The sequence below is a fragment of the Penaeus vannamei genome, chromosome 18, assembly GCF_042767895.1.
Source record: "Penaeus vannamei isolate JL-2024 chromosome 18, ASM4276789v1, whole genome shotgun sequence".
NCBI classification, from domain to species: domain Eukaryota; kingdom Metazoa; phylum Arthropoda; class Malacostraca; order Decapoda; family Penaeidae; genus Penaeus; species Penaeus vannamei.
The window spans coordinates 33,609,739-33,612,238 of NC_091566.1; the positions used below are offsets into that span (position 1 = coordinate 33,609,739).

At 52.2% G+C, this 2,500-nt stretch overlaps 1 protein-coding gene across 2 annotated transcripts in view; it reads left to right on the forward strand.

Moving 5' to 3' along the window:
- The window catches only part of LOC113809698 (kinesin-like protein KIF26B), a 92,556-nt gene that overhangs the window by 82,843 nt on the left and 7,213 nt on the right, over positions 1-2,500 (forward strand). For both annotated transcript variants that reach the window (XM_070133164.1, XM_070133165.1), the window contains exon 13: positions 128-1,540. In XM_070133164.1, the coding sequence (XP_069989265.1) occupies positions 128-1,540 (1,413 nt within the window). The remainder of the gene's footprint in view (positions 1-127; positions 1,541-2,500) is intronic.

Consider the following 2,500-nt stretch of genomic DNA (forward strand, 5'->3'; position numbering starts at 1 on the left):
ATTAGGAATTCCATCTGTTTGGTCCACGTAGGCGCTGTACCAATATATATGAAATATATTCATCCCGTAATAATAGTTAGTATCATCTTACCAAATGCAATTATTTCAACTTTGATTTCCTCCGCAGGACGCCGCCCTTGGCTTGGAGTACAAGCCTGCGTCTCGCTACGAGCAGATGATCAACGACCCAAACTTCACGGCCAAAACCCACTACTTCGCCAAGCGGTTGGAGGAACTGCAGCAGCTCCACGAGCTCTACAGGAACCTGGCCAAGCAAGCCCCGAGGTGGAGGACCTCCATCCACTCGCCCTCGGCCCTCAAGGAGCCCTCCGAGGTGAGCGAGGACGACTCGAGCGTCTCCGAAGGCGGTGAGGAGCCGGAGCCGAAGGTCCTTCCGCAGCCGTTTTTTAGTCAGGAAGGAACTCTGACGAGCCTCAAGCTCGGCGGCGAGTACGAGTTCAACTGGAAGTCGCTCCTGCCGGAGGAGATCGCCCTCCAGAGCGAGGCCAACGAGGGCAAGAACGAGGGCGGCGAGGACACGGCCTCCGAGGTGTCCAAGGACGTCAACGACCCGCTCTACGACATCCAGAGTGACATCATGCCTTACCTCCCCAGCAACTACGTCAGTCTTTCCACGCTCACCGCCCTCCGGCAGCCCGACGGCGCCTCCAACCCCAACCTGAACGGGGAGCTCGCTCGCTCGGAGCCCCAGGCCGTCGCCGCGCCCGTCGAGGAGGGCGCGGACGCCGTGGCGACAGCGACGGCGGTGGTCGCCCTGCAGGAGCGGTTGCCGGGCAACGGGGCGTCGCTGTCGGACGACGAGAGCAACGTGAAGCAGGTGAAGGTGAAGAAGGAGAAGAGGAAGAAGAAACTGGGGCTCCTCTCCAAGTCGTCGAACAAGTCGGGCGCCTTCGCCAAGGACGAGGCCGAGGGCGACGAGAACTCCACCTCGAGCAAGCTGAGCTGGAGCAGGTTCTTCGGCAGCCCGAGGCACAAGGGCTCCCCGAAGGAGAGCTCGAAGAAGAGCGGCAAATCCAGCTCCAAGTCCAGCTCCAAATCGCCCACATCTTCGAGCAAGAACTCGGAGAAGAGCGACAAGAAGTCCCAGCGCGAAAGGGAGAGGTCGAAGGACTCCAAGAGCTCCGCGTCCAAGGAGGGCAAGGCCGGCAAAGAGGGCAAGGCGGCGCACTCGCAGGAGGGCCACCACGGCACGGAGGCGGGCAAGCAGGCGGACAGCAAGAGCGCCAAGGCCTTTCAGAAGATGGACTCGGAGCGGTCCAACGGCAGCCTGAAGAACAAGTCCCCGGCGCGCAAGAGTTCCGAGAACCGCAGCGGCCGAAGCGGGCGGAGGGAGAGCAGGGAGCAGCAGCAGCAGCAGTCCCAGCAAACGCAGCAGCAGCAACAGCAGCAGCAACAAGGGCAGGGGCAGCGGTACCAGGGGTTTCAGTGGGACTCGCCGCTGCCTCCTTTTCTGCCCGTGTCCACCGCGTCCATACACCCTGGCTACGACTCGGGCGCAGATTCGGGAGTGGGACTCAAGGTGGGTGAAGGGGACGATGAGGGAGCTCCAGGCTTTGAGTGAAAGGTTGAGGCGGATCGGGGAGAATAGGAGCAGGAATGAGGAGAGTGAACATGAGGAGATGCGTGAGATATGGAAGTCAGAGGTTGACTTTAGTGAAGAAAGAGAGAGAAAGAACAAAACCAACAGCAACAGAAAGACAAACATCCCAATAAATAATGCAAAAAATAAACACATCTGGCCACCTAAACAGATAAAAAAAAAAATGATTAAATAAAAATAGAATAAAGAAGGCTACAGATAAGGAAAAAAATACCATATTTAACCAAGAAGATAACAATAATAACAAAGAAGAAGGGGAAGCGTTTTAAAGGTATAGAGGGACTTTTCGGAGATGCTGCAAGGGAGAGATAATGGAAGACCAGTTAGTTTACGACCGTCGTAACTCCGAAGGCAAAATCCCTCTCGCACCGTATGCTGATGAGAAAGATTACGTATTTCCGATTTTTTACTCTTTTTTTCTTTTTCTTCTTTCTCTTCTTCTCCATCTCCTACTTCTTAGTTTTCTTCATTAGCTTCTTCCTCTCATGTTTATTCTTAGTCTTATTCTTCTTTCTCGGCTGTCTTCTTCGTTTCTTTTTCTTTTATTCCGTCCCGTTCTTGCTTTAGCGTCATCTTTTTCTTCTCTTTCGTCTTCTTCCTCTTCTTCTTTCCTCGTTTACTTCTCCTTCTTCTTTGTCATTTACTTTTCATTCTCATTCTTCTTCTTTTTCTATTTTGTGTGTGTGTGTATGTAAGTGTTGGAATGATGAAAAGAGGAAATGAAAAGGGTGTTTTGTGTTTCATGATGTTGTCTGTTGTTATGAACGATTTATTGTTTAGGAAGTTCGTGTTCCTTTAGGGTTTTGTAGCCTTTTTAGTCTAGAGTTTTATACATCAGATGTGTGTGTGTATATGTGTGTGTATATATATATATATATA